We start from the raw sequence: 24,430 nt of genomic DNA on the forward strand, positions 1-24,430 counted from the left end.
AACAAATTTTTGGTACTCTAAAATTTATTTAAGTTAAATTTTTATGCAAACTTCTATAGAATGTGTAATTAAGACAAGTGTCTATGTTTAGTATTTTCCTACAGAGTCACCTTGGAACTGTACAATTTGGACAAGTGATATGAAGTATGCTGGTACCGACGCTAAAGTGTTTGTTCAAGTTGGTTCAATATGTTATAAATACGAAAATAAATATCATATACGTGTAAATTTTATAGAACTACATAAAAGTTTTACATAATCCTTAAAATTTAAACGTTTGTTTTTATTTTATATTTTTACAGTAGCTAGCAGTGGCGTCGCGTGGTATTTTTCTTAGGTGGTGCAGAATTTTTTAAAGAAATCCCCTACTTTAAAACTCTTTTTTATTTTAAATAAAGACTTTTTTCTATAAAAACTACATTTAATTGCTAATGTAACTTGGGAAATTTTGTTTAAAAATAAAACATTTATATTTTCAAAACAAAATTATTTAAGAAAATAACTTTAAAAAAAAGGTAATTACTTTGAAAATTAAAGCAAATATAGGAATATAAAAAAAATTTAAGTAATTTAAAAGACTCAAAAAATTTTTGGCTCACTTATGAGTATTATTTTTTAATAAGGCTTTAAAGTTTAAATTAACAGTAGAAAAAATTTAGACAAAACAAATTATTACTATATTGAAAAATACAGCAACTTTAATAGTTCTTTATTTTGCCTCAACTTTATTTCAAAAATATTTGATTAAACATCATACTAAGAATGGTTATTTTACTAATATTTAACTTAACAAAAAATAAATATCTTATTAGACTTGGCAAGGAAATTAAAAAGTCTACAAACAAAAAAAAATGTTATGTACAAACTGCAAGTTTATTTTAAGTAAAATTTATTTTACTTAGTAGAAAATAATTGCTTATTTACTGCTGAATATTGAAAACAATAAACGAGTATCAACTTATAATTAACTTTTGATGTTTGAAAAAAACAGCTTGGCTACTAAGTTAAAAACACAAAAGTAAAATAAGCAAGCTCATAAATATCTTATTTTAAGAATTCTCTAACTTACAATTTAGATTAAACAGACTAATATTATAATAAGAAAATACAGCGAATGCAATAATATTTATTTTAGCCTCAACTTTAGTTTAAAAATATTGGATTAATTAAAAATCAAACTATTTTACTAATATTTAATTTAAAAATATCTAATCATACTTGGCAATAAATTAAAAAGTCTACAAACAAATAAAATGTTGTGTACAAATTAAATATTTTTCAAATAATAACTTACATTACTGAGAAGAGAAATTTTAAAGAATTTTAAAATAAAATTAAGGTTAAAAAAAAGTTTGACTAAGTAAAAAACTCAAAAGTAAAACAAGCAAACTAAATAATATTAAGTTTTACAAAGGCTCTAAAGTTAAAACTAAAAGTAGCTTACAATTTAGATATAAGAAACTTATATTATAATAAAAAACACAGCAACTATGATAATATTTCATTTTAGCTTCAACTTTACTTGAAAAATATTGGATTAAATACCAAACTAAAAATAATATTTTTACTTGTTTAACTAAACAAATAAAGGAATACATAATGAAGCTTGGCAAGTAAATTAAAAAGTCTACAAACAAAGAAAATTTTATGTACAAACTACAAATTTTTAAAGAAAAACTAAACTTGCTTAGTACAGAAAATAGTTACTACTAAATGCCTGCCTTAAAAATAAATCAAAAGTTCTAATTTTGCAAACATAAATACTTAGAATCTTGCTTTTCACCTTTGTAACTAAAATTCATTCTTCTCTCCTTTTGGTTGATAAATTTCTCCATCACCTCTTCCTTAAAACTAGTCCAGTTTTTAAGTAAGTCCCTACCAATCGAAATTACACTTAAAGAATCTAATCTTGACTGACCCATGGTGTTTCTAAAAAATGTTTTTATCCTTTTCAAAGATGAAAATGTTCTTTCAGCTTCTACACTAGTCATGGGAATAGTTATCAAAATTCTAAGAAGCCTTGTAGTTTCGTTAAATATTTTAGTCAGGTTATGTTCTTCAAGATAAAACAGTATTTTCACTAAACCATCCTGATGCATTTCTTTATGTTAATAAAATGTTTTCAGTTCTCTTTCTAACTGTTTACATTCAACTACAGTATAGCACTTCTTCGCTGTTTCTATAAGTTCTTAAGGAATACAAAATTTATAAACAGTAAAATATTTTGCGAAAAATAACTGCGAAATTCTTAAATGGTCTGAAAACTTGAAATAAATTAAAAGAGATCATGCTGTTTATATGGCCAAGTGAACATTCATGGCTTTTGCATCTTGCAGAGATGTTAGAAATATTTTTGAAGCCATTTTTAGTCCATTCCATGCTGCTTCCTTCCCAAAGAGCAAGCATGGGAAACAAAATAGAGCTTTTGTTTCCGAGCATCCGGACAGCCATTGGTGTTTGGAGTAATAACTTTTGTTGAATTTCCTCTTAACTGTTGTACCTATAACAAAAGTTTAAACATTATTAAATCAGCTTAACAATTTTAAAAGACTCAACTTGTTATATATAAAAAAATATATAAAAGATATTGTTTTAATTAGATTTAAAGATAAGAAATCTGACTATACAAACTTTTCTTTCTAATATTTTTTTTTCTCTAGGATATAGGTATATCTGAATATTTAAAATCAAAAAAAGTTATTGTGACAACAACAATTTAAAACTTACTGAGTAAACAAAGAAATATACATACCTTTCTCATAAATTAATTTTTAATTATACCCTTTGGTCTTTTAAGATTTTTTATAAGTTGGCCTCAAAATCTTTAGATGTTTCTTTTATAAAACAAAACTATTTGCTAAAATAGATACTTAAAACACTAAGAAAAAAAAGTTATAACAAAAGTACTTTTTTTGTATATATAAAAATATATATTGATACTTAAAAATTTAAAACTTCTCTTCAACAAAAGTATAACTTTTTATAAAACTTAGGATGAAAAAGTTTGATAAAAATTGCTTTAAGAATGATGGAGAATATAGGTTTTCAGTAAAATTGTATTTTTTTGATGTTTTGGTTTGCTCCTTGTATAATAAGTCATTGTACTCTCTGGCTTTGACCGGTTGTAACTAAAAGTTCAATTGGAAATTCAAGTTTATTAAAGAGTAACTATTAGCTTTCTGAAAAAGTTAAAATAAGAACAACATGTAAAAAAGTGCCTATACACCCTCCCCCCCTCTTACCCCTCACTATTTTGCACAATTTTTTTTACAAACATTAAGATTTTTATTAACTTATTTTTAACTTTTAATGTTTTTTTGTTAGAGGTTTAAAATTCAATAGTTTTTTAAGGGTAACTTTTCTTTATTTAATTTTAATATATTTTTCATTTTGATGACAGTATTTTTCACCAGAGCTTAACTTTTTTAAGTTTAGTGGTTAGGCTGTTGAACTTTTCAAGAATTTAAAAGATAATTTATAAATATGTAACCATTATAGAAGTAAAAAACTGGTTAGTTAGTTTTCATGTGGCCATAGGGGTAAAACACTTTTTTTTTAATTTTAAATAAACTTGTTATTTTCAAAGTAATAAACTAAAATTGCATTAGTCAGCCTGAATACTTTTATGAATATTTTTAAAATTTAGTCTGCTTTAATTTATCTTGGATCATCTTGAGTTTTTAACATTTCTAAGTTATCCTGATTATGAGGCAAGGCAACCATGTTTCAAAAATTTTATCTAAAATTTTTGCATTGTTTATGAAAAAATTAAACCAAAAGTCATATAAAGTAGACTAAATTTTCCTAAAATGTTAAACTACTCTTAATAATCAAAGTATCTAAGTTAAGGCTATTTACTTTTTTAAATATGTGACTGTTTCAGTAATAATAATTTTCTTTTGATATAAATCTAAACTACTTTTCTGTAAGAGTGAACTAGAAGTTTATGATAGACTTCATAATTATTTTTTTTCAGAACTTTACATTTAAATAAAATTTATATAAATATTTTATTAACTTTATGATAAAAAAAATGAGTTATAGTTAAGTTTATGTATGCAGATTAAAATAAAAAATCAAATTTCTTAGACTTTAATGATTTAGGGATTTTATCTTTTTTTTCAAAATATTTAATTTATGACAAGTTTTGTTCTTTTATTGTCCAGTTTTAATAGAAGAGATCTGTTAAATTTAAAAAATCATGTGAGTACATAAACTCAAGTTTAATCCTTTGCAGTAGCTTAGCTTTGTTTTTTTTTATGTTTACAATAGCTTGTAGATGATACTTCAGCATGTCCTATTTTAGGGAATTTTCAACTTAGTTTACTTACCGCAAGATATTGATTTTGCGGTAATTCTTGAAGAAATTTTGCTTTTTTGAGTTCATTTGCGGCAGTCAGCTAAGAGTTTGCGGCAGTGAAGTGGGCAAAATGGTCGTTTTCAAAATTGGAGTTTTAAAAGAGATTTTGTTCTAAAAAATAACGAAAACGTTATAGATACTTATTTTTTTTCTTACAAAATTTCAAGGTGGTGCAGTTGCGGCAGTGCAACACCCCACGCGACGCCCCTGGTAGCTAGTATAAAGTTGTTCATCTTGGTTTTGCTATAATTTATTTGTATAAAAGGTTGATACTTTTGAGAAAAAGAAAATAACTTGATTATAAAAAAAAGTAACTGTGACAAAATAAAAATTTTTAAAGATATATTTTATTTATATTAAGTTGACTAACTAGCTTCGGATATTATTCAATTTTTAATCTACTTCCTGCCACAATGTTGTGTATAAGTTTACTTTCCTGCATATATATTCATGAAAATTTGTACATGCACTATACAAGACATTTTTACAGTTTTCAATAGTGTGTATTTGAAATTTCATAAATATGTGTGCAGTTACTTTGTTAGAAATAAGGTTCTCGAATTTCCACAAACCAGCGGCAACCATCAGCACTTCTGAATTAATTTTTAGTTTTAGAAACTTTTGTTTTAAAGAAAAGCTATGATGACTTTTAAATTGCCATAGTGGTCCATCTTGTTTTTCACGTTGATTTAATTTTGTAGAATTTTATCTTAGCTTATCAGGCTCAAACAAGAAACACAAAACCACGCTCATCCCCTATTGTTTTAATTTATTGCAATTTAAAAAGGGCTCTAATTAATTTTTACATTGTTATGTAGTTAAAATATTAAAATTATTTTTTTAAATAGGAGTTTAAATTTTGTTTAATAAAGTATATTATTTACAAAAAGACTAGATGAGTTTACTTTTGTAGAAAGAAAATTAGCTGTTAAAATTTTTCTTGACACTATGATTGGTCAAGAACAGTTAATTTCGTTATTTAATTTGTTTAGTTGTTTAATCTTTTTTTAATACTTCTTAGTATAATATTAAAAAAATACTCTTTAGTAATGTTTTTTACCCAGCAACAGTAATCAGTATGGTTAGTACAATTGATAAAAATTATTTAAAAAGAAGCAATTTTTTTCGTAGCTGACATTTTTTTTAGAGTTTACATATGAAACAGTATTATTTAACTTCGAGTCTTTTAATCTTGCTATGCGAATGTTTGATATATTTTTATTACGATTGTGACTTATTTTTTTAATTTCACAAAGTGTAAACACGTTTGTTCATTTTTTGATGAATATAATGACTGAAGTAAATACCAGATTTAATGACCTTTTCGAACTAGAAGTTACGAAAAACACCAACATTATTTGTTTGCTTACATAAAGAAACAAAAAAAAATTGCAAATATTTTTAAAATAGTTAATGATAAAAACGTTTTTTCTCTATTTCATCAAACAAGAATTTTCTTTAATTTTCACCGCACCAATCCATACACACTATTCTTTTTCAGTCGACAAAAATGTTTATACAACTAGTCCACAGCCACCTTCATCAAACGTTTTAGCAAATATTTCTAGTATTTGTTTCCATCATTTATTACATTACAACACTGACATGTCTAATGATTTACCTTTAGTTTTATTTTCGTTGACTAATGAAGACTCTATATCATAAGTATAAGTTACACTACATTAAAGCAGTTATGGTTATAAGCAAAAAAATGTTTAAGTTACGAGACAAACAGTTAGAAAAGTTTACTAGTTGCTATTTTTAGGTAGAAAAAAAAAACGAAAACCACCAAGCATCTTGTAGGTGGACTGTGCTACCAGAATAGACAGGGTAACATTTACATAACATTTCTTTAATATCATCAGAAACTGATGTGATTCTTAAAATGATCCCTAGACTTTTAAATGAATGAGTTTCCAAATTTCATTCCCTTCAAGTATAAGACAATGAAAGTCAAAATGCAAAAGTCATTATATAAGGTTTGACTACGTATTCTAAGCACAATCCATATACATTTCATTGAAGCACCGAATAACAGTTGTAGATGTTTCATCATTGAAAAACCAAAAAATTCATTGAACAAAACAATTGTTAAAGAAAACAAGGAAATAAAAAGGTTGAAATTTACCACGAGCATCATAAATATTTTAACTCAAAAATAAACGTTGCAAGCATTAGAAAAATTTCTAAATAGAAAATCTGTATTTAGAAAATTTTTTGTAAACCAGAATCACGTTGATAATATTCAAACTGTGCTTAAATTTTCATATCAGGAAAGGTCAAAAATATCAGTCCAAAATAAGTTTCCAGGTGTTCTACCTTATTTTATTCTTGCGGGCAAGTTATTATGACTTATTTCCACACGTTGTGAATGGCAATTTTCAAATTCATGTATTCATATAGATAAAACATAAAAACAATTACAACTGCCTTATCACTTTACTGTCTTATCCAAGTACAAAATTTTTTGAACAAATCAAAAACACAATTTAACTTAGTTGCTAAGGTACTTGGTTGTTCTGACGACTGGCTGTCGAAAATAGTTTATGTTAGTGACCAGGAGTAAGCGATAACACCATGATTTTTCCAAGGGGTACCTTAATTTTAAGCTCCTTACATATAAGTTAAAACACTTTCAGAAAGTTTTATAGCAGACTGCTAAGTCAAAGTGCTGCAAATTTATTATGTTGCGAACCGCAGACAAATTTATATATCATAATGGAAAATAATATTTTTATAAAAAGTATATGTTTACAATTTACGATCCCTAACAACGTTGCCCCAAAATATAAACTTACTGAGTCAGAAATAAACACACTTTTTTATAACTTTATCAGTAACCACAGTACAAAATGTCATTTTATAGGAAAACGCATATTTTTAAAGCATTCTGCAAAAATCCTCTTGTACCTGAACGGTAGGCTTTATGTACAATCATCAAAAAAAAATTCAGCCTATCTTTTAAATATGGCTAAAAACCAACAAGTCTTTTAAAGTTTCAGATAGGGTTTTGTAAAACTGATTTTTTTTTTCTCTATACATACAACACTCACACACTATAAAATGAGGTTCTTTACTATATCTTTTTTAATCTTTTAAATATTTTTTTCTTATAACGTAATATACACACACACCGAAAAACAATAAACACATATTGTAATTTTTAGTTTAGTAATAATTTAAAAACAGCTTTTCATTTATAGTTTATTTAAGAGTGTTTTTTTTTAAGTTAAAAGTTGTTAAAATAATAAGTTTTACGAGACAGTTTTAAAGGTACTATTATTTAAAGTTTTTGTTATTGTGTATTTTATTTTTAATTTTTTATATGAACATGTGTTATTGTTTTTACTTAAAAATTGTAAGAACTATACAAATCTTAGGTTAAGTTACCATTTCATTTTTAATCACTTGAGTTGAACATTTATTTTGATATTTTTTAAATTTTGCTTGTGTTACTAGGAAAGCTGATAATGTTAAAAGCCTTCTGTTTTATAGTTTTTGTTTTTTATTGAGTATTAAAGAGTATATTTAAAATCAGTTCTTTTCACTTCAATTAATTTATTTTATTTTTGTTCAAATTATCAATTAAAAAAAAAAATTAAATGCAATTGTTGAGTTGTATGTATTTTTTTTGTACATTGACAAACACTAAATTGGTTTACCATTTTTAGTGGATTATACCTTTTATTGTTAAGTATAAGTAAGTTTATATTTTATTTCAACTGAAAGTGTATAATTATTTCCATAGTTTTACTTAACAATTATGTTGTCTTACTTAAAAACCTCCTTAGTTTAAAAAATAGTTTTATTTAAGCTTTTGTTATATAGTGTTTTTTAAATTAAAATATACATTTATATTATTACTTTTTAATTAGACTTAACTTTTTTTTAAATTTTTTATTTATTGTTTTAATAGTTTTTATTAATAATGTCATTTATCTTAACTAAAATAAATTCAATAGTTTTGTCTTTGTATATGATTTTAAATATTGTAATCTAGATGAATATTTATTAGTAATAATTTGATACAATATATATACTATACCAAATATTAATGAAATACCGGATCCGGATCTTATTTTGAAACTAAAGCTTTGTATTTTAGCGATATGATATTAACTTTATTCTAGTTTATCGTAGTTTGTTTTAGCTTTTTAGAATGGAAAGTTTACATTAGACAATTTATACTACCAAAAACTGTTTGTTTTGATTCCTTAAAGTTTTCAGTTGTGATTAGTGATACTCTATTGCTCTGTAATCGTTCTTAATTTATTAATAAATGTTATACTTATAACGATTTAAGTTAACGTTTAAAGTTTTTGTTGTAAATGAATTAAATCTAGTTTTTCAAAAATAAAAATTTCACTTATAAATAAATATCTACATCAGTGATTTTTAAAGTATGCTAACAGTAACTCACGAAATCAATAAACTTTTTTAACCAATTGGGTTATTAATAAGTAGCTCAATATAGTTACAAACTTATTCCTAAGTTATGAATAAAACACACTTTGAATAAATGCAATTTACTTTATTTTCAATAACAATTCTTAGTTCTGAAGAAAGAAACTATTAAATCACGACACAAATAAAATCTATAAAAAGTATCAACAATCGTAAAGTTACATAAATACTAACATCAACTCCGCGATGTAGACGTTTTCTTTATTCTCGAAAGTTGTGAATACAACGTTGAACTTAATCGTAACTTGATCGTAACGCGGAATAACTAAGCAACTAACGCGTATTTGAAAGACAAACGCAAATATATACGCATAGAAATGAAATTAACTCCTTTAAATGAAAAATTGTTTGTTTTTAATACTGGAAGAACGTCACGAAAACTGCGTAAAACAGTTTACAAAATCCGCTTTAAAATAAAAAAATTAAATGTTAATATCATTACACTTTTGAATTCTTTTACTTTTAAATATATTAAACTTATTAATAAATGCTAAAACCAACTTCCAAAAGAGAAAAAATGACTTTCTGTACTACTGTGGGCAGACCAAGAAACATTACCAGTGATTTCTAGTGTTAACTCTACCTAAAGGCTTTATTTATAGTAAATTACTAAATTATAAGTTCTCAAAAACTATTTATTACTAAATTTTGTCATTTGTTTACAAAAGTAGATAAATTTATGACGTTGTAGCAGTATTGTCGTGTTAAAGTTGAAAAGTTTCTTTATTATCTATTTTTTACATTTGAAATGCACAATTAGTCATGCTTTAATTATAAATTTAAGATTTACACACTTAAAAAAACCTTCATTATAACACTTAGAATATTTTTTTTGGTATGTTATAACGGTTTTTTCATATTTTTATCTAAAAAGGATAATTTGTTGTCATTAATCTTTTTAACTGCTATAAAAACTATGTTTAAACTATTTGACTTTATTTAAATAATGTATTGATTTTGTATTTAAAGACTTAGTTATAACAAAACAACCTTAAAACTACAGGTATTTTATTTATAATTGACAAATTTTTAATTTTTTACGACTGACGACTTATTTAAAAACACGAAAATACTAAGTTAATCAAATTGTTAAGAATTTTTTATGTGTTTTCTTCTTGAACGTTATCGTAACTTGGCAAAATAATTTATCACAATTGTAAACTACATAATAGATATAAATTAGAACAACAATAATAATTGAAAATTATTTCAATTATTTTTTTGGTTTTTTCTAAATGTCTTTAGTTAATGCAAAAAAAATGCTCCTGCTATTGTAAACTTTTCAATAGTTCTAAATAAAAAATACTATTAATAATATTAATTTATTTTATTAGTATTTTTTAAGTGTCTTTAATTAAAAGAAAAAAAATAAATTTTTCCCTGCTATCGTAATAATTTTTTATATTATTAAATATACATATTGTTATAAATTATGAATAATATATTACTATAACTTTTTAGCGTCACAATTTCTTTAACAAATTGGCTACTAATTGGTTGAAAATTCATCAGCTACTAAACACCCATTAGTTGTTACAAAACAAAAATGACTAAGTATCAGCTAAATCTACCTATTATCAAAATTGAAAAAATTACACAAACAAGGCACTCAGAAAAAATCTACCAAAGCTTTTTAATCTTGAATTAGTTTAAATTGAAATTTGATAAATCCTTAGGCCACCTGAAACATAAACAAAAAAATAAGTTTAAAAAATGTCAAGTTTAAAAATCTTTATTTCCAGTTCAGCGCGATTTGGGTCCACTGTAAGTTGTCAATGAAAGCAAATAGCTAAGTTAAAAAATTTTTTGTATTTTAAAAAGTTAACAGAAGAAATAAAATGATTTCAGGTTTATGGCGATAAAGGCAAAACAGACGAAATAGAACTGAACAATGAAGCTGATAATTTCGAAGTCGGCCAAAAAGATAATTTTAAAGTAAGATTTTCAAACTGAAATCATTATATACTTTAGTTTTATTTAAAAAGAAAATACTAGCTTATTATAAAGTTATTAAAAATGTATAGATGCAAGTAGTTTTGATTATTTTTTTTTTTTGTAAACGGGGTGTAGAGAGTTAATAAAAAGAGTTATTTATCATTTAAAGTTAACCGTGTTTAAACTTAACAATTCTTGACTTAACTCTTAAAAGCTTTACAGACTTCTAAAATTGTTTAATATGAAAAATATTTTATTATTGCAGATAGAGATTGAGGACATTGGTCAGATATACAAGTTGCGTGTTTGGCACGACAACTCGGACACTTTCGCCGGCTGGCATCTCGACAAAATATTGTTAGAACCCGTCGGTAGAAAAAACAAGGATCAGTCCTACCTGTTCAAATGCTCGAGATGGCTAGATGAGTGCGTTTTGTTTTATGTTAGATAGTTTTTGTGTGAGTTTACTTATGTTTTTAAAGGGTTTCATTAATTGAGTATAGTCATTAATTTTTTAAATTTATTAAAAAAACTAATTATGAAAACGAATTATTGTTAAGTTTTCCGAGTTTAGTTTCTTGAATTGCTGACTTATAAGTTATTTTTTTTACATCTATTTGGCTGCAGAACTAGTTTTAATGTTTATTCACTTTTAAGTTTAAACCTCATATAAACATTTTTTCACAACAAATTATTTTTAATGACGTCACAGAAGCAAGGACGACGGCGAGGTCGTCAGGGAAATCCCCGCTCAAGGAACTGGGGTGAAGAAGGTGGCGGAACTGGTAAGGTACAAGGTTTCGGTGCAGACGGGCGACGTCAGGGGAGGGGGCACGGACGCGGGGGTTTTCCTTTGTTTGCATGGCAACAGGGGGGATACCGGAAACAGAAAACTGCTGAAGTCTTCTACTCACAGCAACAAGTTCGAACGAGGAAAGGTAATTTATACTTATTATTTAAAATACATGTTGTATGTTTTTCTTCGAACTCAAAAAAGTTTTAAAACTTTGCATAAAAGTTTTTACCGCGTTTTCAGTGCAAAACTTCAATCTTTTTTGAAAACTTAAACAAAAAACCAGTTTTGAAAATACCAACAGGATTTTGATTGAAAATTAAACTTGTAATGCTATAAAAAAATAGACCAGACAGTCATTTCTTATAAATATTAATTTTTTTCAGACGGACGAGTTCCTCATCGAGGCGGTGGACTTGAAGAAGCTGACGAAAGTGGTGGTCGGTCACGACGACAGCGGTCCCGGGTCCGGGTGGTTCCTTGAAAAGGTGACCGTCTGCCCCGAGACCGGCGGCAACATGTCCGTGTTTCCGTGCCAACGGTGGCTGGCAACGGACGAGGACGACGGACTGGTTGTTAGGGAGCTGCACGAACAAGGGTCTCCCCAGCTGCTCAACAGTTAGCTTATATAATTGACTGTTTAGATTGTTTTGTGTTTATATTAGAGTTTGCAGCTGAAACTTCATGAAAGTGGTTTAAGAGGAAAGTCCGTTGCTGGAAATTTTCATTAAAAGTTTTGATTTTTTTTGTTGGTTTTTGGAGCGGCTTAAAAATTTATTCAACTCTTATAGCAATCTGCTCCTAGTTTCACTGTTGCAGTTTGGCTTTTTTATTTTACACATACTCCAAAGAAACTTATTAAATTTAAATATTGAATAAAAAAAAGTTAAAACTTATTTAAAAGTGAGGCGTAATTTAACACATTTAGTAATTTTACTGGATTCGAATGTATTAGTTTCAAAAAAATCACAACTTTTTTCCCTATACTAGTCTAATAAAACATTCAAAACTGCTTTAATCTAAAGACGTTATACCCATATACCATTCATGATAATTTTAATTTATTTTCAAATTCAAACAGCAACAACTTACCACGTTTCGCTGAAAACTGGAGATGTGAGAGGAGCCGGCACAGATGCAAACGTTTTCATCAAGGTTAATGATAATTTATATATAAACTATTTTAAAAATAAATAAAAATGTAGTAGGAATAAAAATAATAACTATTTAATTCCTGTTTATAAACTTGAAAATTTCATTCAAATAAATTTGTCAAATTTATAAAAACACACTGTCTTGTTATTAAGTTTAAAATACCAATATAAAACTAACTGGACAAACTGTAATTAAATAATCAACAGATATACGGTGAGGATGGGGACACGGGCAAGTTGAAAGTTCATCAGAGCGAAGGATACAGGAACAAATTTGAGAGGGGAAGAACCGACCTGTTCAAGCTGGAAGCAGCAGATATTGGAAATATACAGAGAATATTCATTGGTTTGTTATTTTATATCGGAAATATACAGATAATATTCATCGGTTTGTTATTTTATATCGAAAATAAACAGAGAATATTCATCGGTTTGTTATTTTATATCGAAAATATAAAGAGAATTTTCATAGGTTTGTTTTTTATATTGGTACAATATAGAGAATGTTCTTTATTTTTGTAGTGATACTCAATAAAGAAGTGACATAGCTTAGAACAGAGTTTGAAAGAGTATTTTTAATTTTTACTCTTAAGTAGTTTTGCTTAACTAAAACTGGCAAAATCTTTTAAACTAAAAACAGTGCTATAAAAAAAGTTGCTGCAGCTACGTACCTGCAATAAAGCAGTTTTCTGTTTTTTTAAAGGAAACAGTTACGATATTTTCATTTGTTTACCAGAATTAAGTTGAATTTATTTTTCGGTGAGTTTTAGAAGCAAGTGAAAAGCTAGTTAGTGAACTTATTGTTGCAAAACACATTCATTGTTTATGTTTGCAATGCATACAATATACTACTCAAAGTTACAGACTTTTTTTTACTTATATCTGTGTAGTCTATTTTTTGTTGTAAAGTTAGTATAAATACTTCAGGGCACGACGACAGCGGACCTGGTTCAGGCTGGTTTTTGGACGGAGTTGAAATTGATGTCCCCTCAAGTGGTTGTTGTTACGCTTTCAACTGTCACAGGTAATATTCGTTGTTTCATCAATATATTTTTTAATTTGTTGTTGAATATTTTTAAGTTCTTTGTGTTTTCCAAATGTACTCAATGTGTGTTGAGATGGTAGTTGTTTGAAAATTATTAAAAAACTTTCGTGATGAATTTTTAATAATGTTTTTAACGTAGTGAAGTATAGATTTTTTGTACAAATAAGTATTAATATAATTATCAAGTTGTTATTTTACTATTTAAATATTTTATATTTTTACTTGGTAAAAGTTCAATAAACATCTTAAGAGATTAAGCAGTTCAATCGTAACATTTCTGGATCTCCTTTGCATACATAAATTAGTTTCAACGTTTTGGTAAACCAATAGCACGATATTCATGCAGTCTGTCTTAAAATTGTCCTGCTTTTTAATAAATATCAGCTAAATTAAAAAAAAAAATTATACATACAGGTGGCTAGCTTCGGATGAAGGAGACGGTAAAACTGAAGTTGAATTGTATCCGACAGAAACAAGGCAAAATGATAAATGTTAGCATGGAAAAACTTTTTTTTAGACAAAACTGTTTTAAAGGCATTATAGTTTTATAAAAATATATAATTTTACTGATATCAAGTGTACAAAAAACAAAGAATACAAACTTTAAGCTGTTTTAAATATTATTAAAAACTCGCTTGTTCCTACAGTGTATATTTTTCTAAGACAAATGACTAAATGTCGAATTTTAAAAACTACTCTTTTACAAGCTATAAATACTAAAAACTTATAAATAGTTTTTATAATTGATAATCAAACTTACATTATTTAATTCATAATGAATTTAAGTGCTTCCATACGAAATAACTGTGACGACTGGTGACAAATTGAATGGAGGTACGGACGCAAACGTAATGATTCAGTTATACGGAGAGGACGGTAAATCGGAAACAATACAGTTGAGAAGTAAAACGGACAACTTTGAGAGAAACGCTGTTGATAAATTCAAAGTTAGTTAAATTGCACTGAGTATTTTGCAACTATTAATTTTTGAATAATTTTGTCTAGTATATCCTAGTTTGTAATTAAATTTAGGTGTTTCTTAGTTTAGCTATTTAGTACACAGTTTATATCTTCATTTTAACTAAGCTCTTTATTGTTGGTAGAATTAAGGAAACGATTACTAATAAAAGTTTAGTTTGTTTTGAAACTAACGAACTATTTTTTTACGAAACAGATAGAGGCACCTGACGTGGGACCCCTGAGAAAGATCAGGGTGGGTCACGATGGCAAGGGGGTGGGATCCGGTTGGTACCTGGAGTCCATCAAGGTGCAGAGGTACATCGCCCGTGCGAAAAAGAAGAAGAAGAAGAGGCGTTAGTTTGTTTAATATAAGATCAAAGCAATAACTTTGTTTAAAATAATCAGCCATGTTTGATGAAAATTAATTTTTCAGTTTTTAGAGCAATGTGTCCTTTATATACTTTTTGCATAAGCTTGCAAATAAAACTTGTATTTATTTCAAACATATCAGTACGTTTTTTATACTGTTAAGTTTTCCCTTAAAGCAATTCAATACGGAATAAATTTTTGAGCTCAAGTGCTTAAACGTAAACCTTAAGCGTGTTAACGCAAAAAAAAACATCTTTTTTCAGGGCACAGTCATACTACTAAAGCCCATAAAATATCTTACCTCTACAATAGTGCTTTTAGTTCTAGTTATACAATCCATAATAATTATCAATTTCTACTAAGCAAAGATTCAATGTTAAAACAAAATCTTGTAATTATTTCAAAGCAATGCAAAAACAACGGTGTTACTTACAACAAAACTGTCGCTTGACACGTAACACATACGAAAGTAATAAAATAACTTGATGAAATTACCGCAGCAAGTTCAGCTTCTAACAAGGAGATGGAGACCTACTGGTTCGTGTGCAGGAGATGGTTCGATAAATCAGAAGACGACGGACACATCATCAGGGAGTTGGTACCGACTGATGAGCACGGCAGGCAACTAGATGCCACTTTGCAAGGTTCGTATATAAGCAGTATTAAATTGAGAGACTATAAAATTTTACTAAAGATTAGAAAAAAAATGACAAATTAATTTGATTTATATTTTTTATAGTAGTATTAGAACACGTTTATAGTTCGTTTCTTTTGATATTTTCGTATAATCAGTATTAAATTGAGAAACTTGAGATTTTTACTTTAGGTTAGAAATAAATTGATAAATTAATTTGATTTGTATTTTTTATAATAGTATCTAGTATAAGTTTATAGTTTGTTTCTTTTGAAAAAAAATATATAAAAGCCTCAGGAACACTAAACTTATCAGTTTTCTGTAGATAAAATGAAATTTTATTACTTCTTATGTTACAGTTATAAATTGTTCGTTTTATATTCCAAAAAATACAAGTGGAATTACAAAATATATTAGATAAAACTTGATTATGTGTAAACTGTACAGAGATAGAATACACAGTGGAAGTTTATACTGGTGGTAAGATGGGAGCTGGAACTGATTCTAACGTGTTTGTTAATTTACATGGAAATAATGGAGATTCTGGTTATTTACTTATAATAAATAATAATAAAAAAAAACTTTTAGTTTTAATCAAACTATTTAAGCATAATGTTAAACTAAGTTCAATTCGAACCACTCGTCTATTTTATTATTTTTCTCGTTTTATTTGTAATGTTCAATAAGTTATTATATTGTTATCTTTTTAAAACTTATAAGATTTAGTTTTTGAAAAATTGATGTTATAAGCTACTTAATAAATGAAAAATAATTAAAAAGGTGAACGAAAGTTAGACAAGTCAGAAAATATTAACAAATTTGAAAAGAATCAAAAAGACACATTTGTTTTGAAAGCTGCTGATTTGGGTGTACTTAAAAAAGTATGTTTCAAATTTTCTTTTGATCTTTCTATAGTATTTTGTATGTTTCCTGTAAATTTCAAGCTGTTTATTTTTTGCATACACCTCAAATAACGTTTTCTTCTAAACTGATATTTGAGATATATGATAAAATTTTTAAAGTAAGTTATGTTATATAAATTTTTCAGTAGATTTTATTTTCTAATAGTTGTTTAATTAAAACTATGCAGTAAAAACCTTCCTATTTCCTCAATTTACAACTATGTTTATCTTTTAAAAATCATTTATAAACATTATAGATGTTGTAGTTTTTAAAGATAAAAAATGTTTTCTAGTAAAATTTGCAGCTTGAAAACATTTTTGTAGTAATTATTTTAGAAACAGTATTAATTTTAACTTTCTCTCGCAGCTGAAAATTCGTCATGACAACAGCGGATTCGGCGACGCGTGGTTTCTCGACCGTGTCGAAATCAGGTCACCAGGGGGCGACGTCGTGTTTCCATGCCAACGGTGGTTGGCAGTTGACGAGGATGACGGGCAAATTGAAAGAACTTTGGTTCCCGTTGATAAGGTAAGTAAAAATTCAAAATTTTAATAATATTTTTACTAAAATAATATCTAAAATTTTTCTACTAAATAACTAAAAAGTTCTTCATCATTAAACCCTAGCTATTATTTTAAACTTTCAACTTTTTAACACAACGTAGTTCTTAGAATTTTTTCTTACAATTTTATTATACATACATAACAATGGTTTATACGTTAAAACAGAATAGCTAAGTATAACGATAAGTATAAATATTTTTAAAACCATCTTTCCCTAACCACCATAATTATTAATTAATTTTACATTTTAGTGTATCTCACACCAATTTTTTCTCACTTCAGGCCGCTTACTTGAGGCTGCAGGAGCAGGCGGCGCAGGGTTCGGCCAAGAAGTCGCGGACGAGCGTGCGGGACGCGGTCGCCCTGGAAACGAGGGCGCAGCTGACCACGTACACGGTCAGCGTGAAGACGGGGGACGTGAGGGGGTCGGGGACGGACGCCAACGTGTACATGGTGATGTACGGAGAAAATGACGACTCCGGCATTGTGTCAGTTGTTGTTTGCAGTAGTTTATGTAAGAAGGGCGCCCACTTTGAAAAATTAGTTTTGGGTGGAAAAATGGTTTGGCATTAAAATTTTTTTTGCCCAAAAACGGATTAAACATCGCCCTCTTTGAGAGTTTAAAAAAACTTTAAAGACTTAAAAAAAAATCAAAAATACACTTATTTAACCCATAAACAACATGCATTTTGCTGTTATCAGTTTTACATTCACCAAAATACCACCAACGTTTAATAAAGAACTGTTCTTTTTTATTTAAATTTTTATCTTTTTTCATAATAGAAATTTAAAGTCATCGAAGACGCATCGCGACAAGTTCGAGAGAAACCACACCGACGTTTTCACAGTGGAGTCCGCGGATCTCGGTGTTTTGAAAAAAATTAAAATCGGCCACGACAATTCAGGGTTGTCTGCTGGTTAGTGTTTGAAACAATTTAATTAGTTTTTAAATAAAATAAATTGGTTTAAAATTATGATTAACTATTTTTTCAAGCTGTTAATTCTTGGCTCGAAAATTAGAAAGTATATTACTGAGTATATTACATGAGTTTTTATTATATACTGTTAAGTTACATGTTGTGTTTGACTAAAATGGTAAAATAAATTATTTGAATTTGGTTTAAACTTTAAAAAGTGTGAAAAGCTCTAATAAAGTGTAAAAATTAAGCTAAGTTATCAGAATCAAGGAAATTTTTACTAATAACTACATGTTTTAAGCTATGCCATAACAGCTCATTACTCTTTGTAAAAAAAAATATTTTTTTTACACTAATGTTTACTTATAAAACATATTACTACAGGTTGGTACCTGGAATACGTGGAAGTGGACGCGCCATCTCTGGGCACCAAGTGGAAGTTTCCGTGCGGGAGGTGGCTGGACAAGGACCGGGACGATGGGCAGCTGGAGAGAGTCGTCTTCCCGAGCGAAGAGGAAACGCAAGATTACGAGAAGAAGGTCCCTTACGAGATAAAAGGTTCGTATTTTTCCCAGTTATGCAGTTTAAAGCTTAAAAGTCTATTTTGATCAATTAAAAAGAAATTATTTAATTAGTTATGTGAAGATTTTTTTTTGTAGTTTTTATTAATTTTAAGTCAACAAGATCGTTAGTAAAACGCTGATAAATTTTTGATTTTCCTTTCAAGTTTAAAATTACCTAAAAAAATAACATTGTTTTTTTCTATTAAATACAATTGTTCAGTGTACACGGGAGACGTGTCAAGCGCGGGAACCGACGCAAACGTGTTCGTGCAGTTGTACGGCAGAGAAGGACTGCAGACTGAAGTTTCCAATCTGTGCTCCAACAAGGAGGAGAGAAAGTCAAAGTTCAAGAGAAAAGCTGAAAACACGGTAGATTTTGTAAACTTTTTTTTCAATTTTATAAGACAGATACAAACTATAAATTTCAGTTATGTAGTCCATTTTTGTTAATTTAAAATATATTATAACCGAGAAGTAATGTTCTTTCTTTTGATTTATTTTCAACATGAATGCGTAAAAGCTTTCAAGTTTAGTAAACAAATTAGTACAACAAATAAGTATAACAAATACTTGTTATTAAAAACTTTCATGACAAATAGAATCTTGAGCCTCATGTACACCCGTACGCTTTTCAAACGTTTCTAAAAAAAAAATTACAACTATTTGAATGTTGCAGTTCGTGTTGGAGTTGGAGGATATTGGGGAGACAATAGAAAAGCTGCGGATCGGTCACGACAACAAGGGCTGGTCGTCCGGATGGTATTTGGAAAAAGTTGAAGTTAGAAGGTTGCTCGAAAACAGCAAGGTATGTTTTTATGTATAAAAACAAAGCAGTTTTCAAGTTATATATTTTTTAAAACTTTTTCTAACTTTTAGTTTTGTACTTCTATTAAAAACTATATTTACAACTATTGTTTAGTATTTAAAAATTACTAGAGTTTATTAACCATTATTTATTTCGGTTATCATCAACAAAGCTGAAAAGTTTCTCGCTATAAACAATATACTTCAACACACTTCAACATAAATAAACTTCAACTTCAACACACGACCAACAACAACAGCGTAATAAGAAAGAAACCGGTTGTCTCAGATGCTGTTGTTGTTGATCGTGTGGTGAAGTTTATTATTTATAAAGTTTATTAAATCAGCCTAATTTTTTTGGTTTCGAAGTCCTGACTTTACTTTAGGTAAGTTATCGAAATATTTTCATTTTTTTTCTAATTTTTTTCAGGGGTCTGAAACTTTCCTGTTCGGTTGTTCCAGATGGTTGGCTCGTGACGAAGATGACGGGGAAATTGTCAGGGAGCTGGTACCCACCTCCGTTGTCAAGGAGACCGTTACCAAGAAAGGGAAGCTGAAGCGGTCTGAATCTACCATCAGCGACGCTCTTCGTAGTTAGTGGGAATGCAGTTTTATCTAAAAAGTCAAAAAAACATTTTAGTTCTAGAAAGAAACATTTGTTGAGAGTTATAAAAACGTTAGGAGAGAGGTCAGAAAAAATAAACCCACGTGCCACATTTTAAATTTGATTTTATTTAATTCCTTACAGTTTAGCTATTAGATAGTAATTTTTTTAGAGCAACCAAAAAAGATTTTTAAACTAATCCTCCTTTCAAAAAAAGACTTTTTTGATTTTAAATAGTTTACTTATAGGCTGCTGACGCCTGGTTTAGTTGTATGCTCATATTTTGTGTTAAAATTAAATTAGATTATAATTAAATAGAAGTAAATATTATTATGCAATTTCTAAAGAAATCATTGTTTCCACTACAACAAATTTTACAATGGTTTGTATACATTTTATAAATACAACTTATAAAAACATCAGATCAAAGCTACAGAGTTCACGTCTACACTGGTGACGTATTCAACGCTGGCACTGACGCAAACGTGTACGTCACAATATTTGGTTACCATGGCGACACTGGCGAGCGGAAACTTCTCAAGTCGGAAACTAACAAGGACAAATTCGAAAGAGGAAAAGTCAGTTGATTGTTGAAGTTAAATTCAGTGTTAACAAATAGTGTGAAAGCTATTAAGGTCACAAAATAATTAGAAACTTTTTTTTTTTCATGTAAAGTGAAACTAAACTGAATATAAATTGTTTTTGATAATAAATTGAAAACGTATTTTTTGGCAATGCTATAAACAAAACGTCTTGCATCAATTTGTTGAGTAAAAGGAATTAGCAACTTATAAAGTTTGAATTTAATCGTGTAGAAATTATTCACAAATAAGTTTTATTGAAAACTAATGAATAAAGCATACATTTTAAAAAGATTTTTGAAATTTTCTTAAAGGCGACATAAAAAAAAGTTTTATCGCCAATGACTTGAATTTTATTTATTTTTCTCAAAATAAAGTTTAAGAAGCATTTGCTTGTATTGGTCACGTCTTAAACTGACGTTTTGTTTAGAAAGCTGTATAAACATTTACCAAAAGCTGTAATACCAAGCTACTTAAATTATTTACTAATTAAAATGTTTGTATAAAACTTTTTAGAATATTAAATATTATAATAAGTCGATCTGCTTTAAAATGTTCAGTAATGGCCGTAATATTTATAACTTGATTATTAATTAGTATTTATTACTACTATTTGCATAACAGTTTTTTTTTTAGTATTATAGAGTATTTTTAATGTTTCACAAAAAAAACTGTTTTTAAAAAATATAAAACTTTAGAAAACATTGCAACTATGTGATTTCAAATGAGCATTTATAATAATATTGGAATACATAAAAATATTTTTCACGCCAATATGTTTAAACAAAGCCAAGTACTACATGTTAGTTTCGAAAAAACAATATCATAAAAACCTACCAATTAAATTAGGTTTGCTCAACAGAGAGAAAAGTAAATAATTCTAGCTATACTAATATTTTTTCAGCCTAAGTTAAAACACTTAGTGCTCGTAAAAAATATAACTCGACTCATTTAAAGTTTCGTTTAAATTAAATTAAGAACCTTGAAATCTTTTACTTAGTTTTAAAACTCTTAAAAGTGTCAACTAATTTTTTTTTTCATGAAGATGATTATATTTAAAAGAACTTTTTAACCATTTGCATTTAAATTCGTAAACTGATATAGTGACAATTTTTTTCATTAATACAATGTTGAACAGGAGGACATATTCAAGTTGGAGGCGGTGGATCTGGGAAAGTTGTACAAGCTTCAGGTGAGGCACGACAACTCCATGATCAACCCGGCCTGGTTCCTCGACAAAATTGAAGTGGTCGACCTGGAAAGCGACGAAACATTCACGTTTCACTGCGAGCGGTGGCTGGCCAAGGGTAAAGACGATGGCAAGATATCCAGGTACTTCGTGTTGTTACGTTGTCGTGAAATTTAGCTTTGAACGGAGTTTATGTTGTAAAGTTCTTCATCTTTAGTTATCTTTTAGATTTGCGTATGCTCAGTCAACACTTTTAAAATTTATCACGTAAAATATCAATAATTAATTCTAAACAGAAACTTGTATTTTAAACCTGTAAACATTTGAAGATATGTTTTTTTTCAGTAACTTCTTTAAAACATTTTTTTTTCTTTGTTGAACATCAAAGAGTTGTTTTTCAACAAATTTATTTTAAAAACTAGATTACATTAGCTTATAAAGATAAGTATTAACACAAAACTTGTCTATTAAACTTTAGATAAATGTTTCCTCATCATTCAAAATTTTTTCCACAGAACGCTGTATGTAGTCGGGTACGACGGCGAAACTTCCACTAGGAGGAGCCAGATGACCACCAGGAGCGCTGTGAGCAGAAGGTCGATTGCGTCCGATACCAGCTTGAAGATGGAAGGGCCGCGTTAGTTGAATATTTATAATTGAAAATAGTTTTTTACAAATATTTAACATTTTATAAACTTAGTTTATCATGTAACATTTAGTACGCTATGTAGTATTATTATTATGAGGCATGTTTAGTTTACCATAAAATAAAACTGTAGTTGAAAATGATCAGATTTTACTTTCAACAGTCATTCCGTACAAGGTGAAAATAATAACTGGCAAGCTGGAAAAAAGCACGCTAAAATCTGACGCTTTCATAAAAATACACGGTAGTAGCAAGAAGGGTGGGAAGAAAAACACTCATAGGTTTGTTTTATTCGATTTATAGTTGTTAAAATGTTTTATTTTAATATAAACTAATTGTTAAAAACAACTTTGACAAGTACTTTCAATTAAATCTTATTTTAACAGTAAACTTTTACTTATAGTTTTTTTTTTCAGTTTTGAATGTTTACTACAAATTTCATAGATTTGTTTTACTGTGATATTTTAAACCCTGATACAACAGAGTCAAGTTGGAACCTCCAAACGGCAAGTTTAAGAAAGGAATGGTGGAAAATTTCAGCTTTGATGCCCTTGATGTTGGCAGAATTAAAGAAATTGAGGTAAGTTTCAAAACATGTTGACAAGTAACTTTTAACTGTAATATTTTTTTATAACCAACCTAAGTATTGTTGTTTAATTCAAAGTTTGTTAATGTAAACTAAGAGTTTAAATACACTGAAAAAAATTTTATAAAAAAGAAAAATAAGTGAAAATGCATGTTAGTTTTACTCAATTGACTTGACAGATTGGCCACAATGCAGTGGACGAAAGTTGGTTTGTGGAAGAAGTAATTGTAGATCAACCAACGTTGGGCAGAACTTACAACTTCTCCTGCAACAAGTGGTTTGCCAGGTAAAACTTTTACTTTTTTAATAGCTCATTTGGTAGTTAAACCATTTTCAATTTATTCTATCAAATATTACCTGAGATTTAACTTTACTTTTGTGCACTACTTTTTATTGTAAAAAAAAGTAAACCAATGTAACTTATAGGTATAAGATTGAATTTACTAAAAAAACAACTTAACTAACAACTTTTTGTTCTCATTTCAGAGAATTTGACGACGGTAAAACGACCCGTATGTTGCAAATCGGCGATGCGGAAAGAATCAAGTACAAAGCTAAAGTTGCTTATGACGTCACATTATACACTGGAGACGTTGCTCAAGCCGGAACCGGTTAACATAATTAATTTAATTACCTAACTAACACTTCAAGTAAAAAAATAGTATTTTTTTCTAATATTCATAAAAAAATATATTCAACTTTACCCTAATTAAATTTGTAATAATTAATAAAAAAAAATCTTAATGATAAATATTTTCTAAAATCTTATTGAATTAATGTTTTTAAGCCAATAGCAATTTGAATAAACATATATTTCTGGTAAATGTTTTAATCAATTTTCAATAAACATCGACAGACTGCCTAATTAACATGGACGTGTATGGAGAAAACTCCGCCTCCACGGGACACGTCATCACCAAATCGGAAGAGGAGGGGATTTTGCTGGAGAGGGGAAGCACCGACGTGGTTGCCATGGAAATGGAAGATGTGGGGGAAGTCCGAATGGTGAGATTGACTTTGGACGAGGGCAAAGGAAAAAGGCCGCATTGGTATTGCGAAAAAGTTCGTGGATTTTTATTGGTTTTTTAGAAATAAAAGCTTTATGTAGTAATTTTGAGTTGATATCAAATTTGCAACTTTACAGCTTTTTGTTAATATATAACTCGACAAAAAAAAGCTTAACAATAAATTTCTATTAATGTTACAAAACTGCACTAAAGAAAGTATTTTAATAAGTAAACAATTATAAATATATTTATTACAATATGTTTTTTAAAACTAAATGCTTTAATCATCAGTTTGTGCTATATATACATATATTAATATAACACTACGTTTTACTAATACAAATGTTGTTTGA

The 24,430-nt window shown here is 28.0% G+C and overlaps 1 protein-coding gene across 1 annotated transcript in view; it reads left to right on the forward strand.

The window, feature by feature from the left end:
- LOC145832436 (lipoxygenase homology domain-containing protein 1-like) overlaps positions 1 to 24,430 on the forward strand; it is a 42,846-nt gene that overhangs the window by 12,652 nt on the left and 5,764 nt on the right. The window contains exons 17-45 of the mRNA XM_082939752.1: positions 105 to 178; positions 10,673 to 10,759; positions 11,025 to 11,185; positions 11,472 to 11,697; positions 11,939 to 12,170; positions 12,634 to 12,707; positions 12,914 to 13,052; positions 13,634 to 13,730; positions 14,166 to 14,242; positions 14,538 to 14,698; positions 14,926 to 15,068; positions 15,585 to 15,724; positions 16,162 to 16,260; positions 16,495 to 16,595; positions 16,984 to 17,145; positions 17,463 to 17,668; positions 17,964 to 18,097; positions 18,482 to 18,655; positions 18,881 to 19,029; positions 19,337 to 19,465; positions 19,895 to 20,057; positions 20,492 to 20,646; positions 21,788 to 21,981; positions 22,354 to 22,475; positions 22,648 to 22,765; positions 22,968 to 23,064; positions 23,250 to 23,356; positions 23,557 to 23,681; positions 23,927 to 24,132. Coding sequence (XP_082795878.1) covers positions 105 to 178; positions 10,673 to 10,759; positions 11,025 to 11,185; positions 11,472 to 11,697; positions 11,939 to 12,170; positions 12,634 to 12,707; positions 12,914 to 13,052; positions 13,634 to 13,730; positions 14,166 to 14,242; positions 14,538 to 14,698; positions 14,926 to 15,068; positions 15,585 to 15,724; positions 16,162 to 16,260; positions 16,495 to 16,595; positions 16,984 to 17,145; positions 17,463 to 17,668; positions 17,964 to 18,097; positions 18,482 to 18,655; positions 18,881 to 19,029; positions 19,337 to 19,465; positions 19,895 to 20,057; positions 20,492 to 20,646; positions 21,788 to 21,981; positions 22,354 to 22,475; positions 22,648 to 22,765; positions 22,968 to 23,064; positions 23,250 to 23,356; positions 23,557 to 23,681; positions 23,927 to 24,132 — 4,052 coding nt within the window. The remainder of the gene's footprint in view (positions 1 to 104; positions 179 to 10,672; positions 10,760 to 11,024; positions 11,186 to 11,471; positions 11,698 to 11,938; positions 12,171 to 12,633; positions 12,708 to 12,913; positions 13,053 to 13,633; positions 13,731 to 14,165; positions 14,243 to 14,537; positions 14,699 to 14,925; positions 15,069 to 15,584; positions 15,725 to 16,161; positions 16,261 to 16,494; positions 16,596 to 16,983; positions 17,146 to 17,462; positions 17,669 to 17,963; positions 18,098 to 18,481; positions 18,656 to 18,880; positions 19,030 to 19,336; positions 19,466 to 19,894; positions 20,058 to 20,491; positions 20,647 to 21,787; positions 21,982 to 22,353; positions 22,476 to 22,647; positions 22,766 to 22,967; positions 23,065 to 23,249; positions 23,357 to 23,556; positions 23,682 to 23,926; positions 24,133 to 24,430) is intronic.

Source organism: Thalia democratica, chromosome 3 (assembly GCF_965202585.1).
Source record: "Thalia democratica chromosome 3, ktThaDemo2.hap1.1, whole genome shotgun sequence".
NCBI classification, from domain to species: domain Eukaryota; kingdom Metazoa; phylum Chordata; class Thaliacea; order Salpida; family Salpidae; genus Thalia; species Thalia democratica.